The 2,010-nt window shown below is 46.9% G+C and overlaps 1 protein-coding gene across 1 annotated transcript in view; it reads right to left on the reverse strand.

Moving 5' to 3' along the window:
• The window catches only part of KIAA0368 (KIAA0368 ortholog), a 137,862-nt gene extending 137,578 nt beyond the window's left edge, over nt 1-284 (reverse strand). Inside the window, exon 1 of the mRNA XM_012802426.2 lies at nt 9-284. Within this exon, the coding sequence (XP_012657880.2) occupies nt 9-30 (22 nt within the window). The 5' untranslated portion in view covers nt 31-284. The remainder of the gene's footprint in view (nt 1-8) is intronic.
• Between the last annotated feature and the right edge of the window lie 1,726 nt (nt 285-2,010).

Consider the following 2,010-nt stretch of genomic DNA (forward strand, 5'->3'; position numbering starts at 1 on the left):
CCTCTGACCTGAGTCCGAGCCGGTCTCCATGCCGGGTATGCGGCGCTCGGCGCCGCGAGGGGGGCCGAAGAGCGAGGCGTTCGGCGGTCCCGGCCCGGAGGAGCCGCGCGCTGCAGTCCGCGAGGGGCTTGGCCGAGCTGGCCCGGGCAGCTCCGGCCAGGAAGAACCTCGAGAAGACGCCGAAAGTCCTTTTAAAGGTTTGTTGGCTGTCACGTTGGCTGGGCCCGACCTGAAGAAACACGCCTGTCCAAAGGAAGAGACGTGGACTCGGATAAGTAGAGCTGGGTTCGGAGTCGGCGGGAGGAAGCCCCGCCCTGCGCCTCCCGCCGAACTTCTAGCCCCGGCGCTGACTCAGTCCCGGGCGAGCCCCGGCGCCGCGAGCGGCCCGGGACACGCCGCTGGTAAAGTGTAGGTTGCTGATACTTAGGAGGCAGCTACCGAGCCCACAGCCGCACGGAAAGTTACATGAAGCAGGACTTGTACGGTTCAAATTGAAGGATATATTTGTTTGTTCAAATATTTACCAGCTACGTTCTTTATTGTAACCAGAGTAATTAATTTTAGGTATACGATTTTAACGTTATGCCGTCAGTTTGTCCGTGAGGTCGTGCACACTTGTAAAATAGAATTCAAATTAAGGGGCTGCATGATTGCTGTATTTTAAGTGACGGTGCTGTCATAACAAATTATGTGCAAGATTAGATACTTCTCTTTTTTTAATAAGAGGAAGAATCCAAGATGTTAAAATGGATAGAAATTGTATTTTTTTCTAAATACAGTAGATTCTGTAATCTAATGTACTGAAAATTGAATGTCATTCTAGATATAGGCAAGTACAGAGTACTTTTACACAACACTGAAGACATTTCCTTTATTTTTCTTACAGAAACTGTGTATGATCTTTGTAAAAAAGGGAAATGGTTAGGAAATCATAAAATAAAAGTGAAAGTCCTTTTTCTCTCTCACCATCCCACTCCTGGGAGAAATCATGGTCAACAAGTTAAGTGTACATCCTCCAAGACCTTCTCTCTGCACATGTCTGTGCAAGCCTCATAAACTTTTTTTCTTTTTTTGCAGTTTTTGGAGGGGGCTGGGTTTGAACCGGCCATATGGGGCAGTCGCCCTACTCCTTTGAGCCAGAGGTGCCGCCCCTCATAAACGTTTTTGATGGGGATGGAGCTCCATAAGATTAAGTTCTGGATCAATACGTATTTGTCTTCCATACACATCATTCCACATAAATTAAGAAAACTACACCACCAGCACCACCCTTTTTTGTTAATGACTTCATAGCACTTTAAGTAACCCTACCCCATTTTTCACTTTATTTTGTGTGATATTACCTCCAAAATAAATTCACAATGAACTATTTAAAATAAAAGCAAAGGTCTCCCTACTCCACACACACTCACTGCCTTTTCATCTCACCTCCCCCATAAATTATCCCTCTTAACAGTTTGCATTATTTGACTATTTGTGACTACATAAAGTGGCTGCACCAAACTTCTCCTCACTATTTGTGACTATAGAAAGTGGCTGCACCAGGACGGCACCTGTAGTTCAGTGAGTAGGGCTCCAGCCCCATGTATGGAGGGTGGTGGGTTCAAACCCAGTCCTGGCCAAACTGCAACAAAAAAATAGCCCAGCATTGTGGTGGGCCCCTGTAGCCCCAGCTACTGTGGAGGCTGAGGCAAGAGAATTGCGTAAGCCCAAGAGCTGGAGGTTGCTGTGAGCTGTGATGACACAGCACTCTACTGAGAGTGGTAAAGTCAGACTCTGTCTCTAAAAAAGGAGGGGGTTGTACGAAAAACTAGTTTGGGGAAACTTTGACTTACCATAACCTCATGTGAATCTTTCCAAAGCCCTTCCCCAAATAAATATAAACTTTAAGTAAAAAACAGTGAGTTTGGCTTGGCTCCTGTGGCTCAAGCAGCTAAGGCTCCAGCCACATACACCTGAGCAGGTGGATTCGAATCCAGTCTGGCCCACCAAACAATGATGGCTGCAACC

Source organism: Otolemur garnettii, unplaced genomic scaffold (assembly GCF_000181295.1).
Source record: "Otolemur garnettii isolate 467f Iridium unplaced genomic scaffold, OtoGar3 scaffold00014, whole genome shotgun sequence".
Lineage (NCBI taxonomy): Eukaryota > Metazoa > Chordata > Mammalia > Primates > Galagidae > Otolemur > Otolemur garnettii.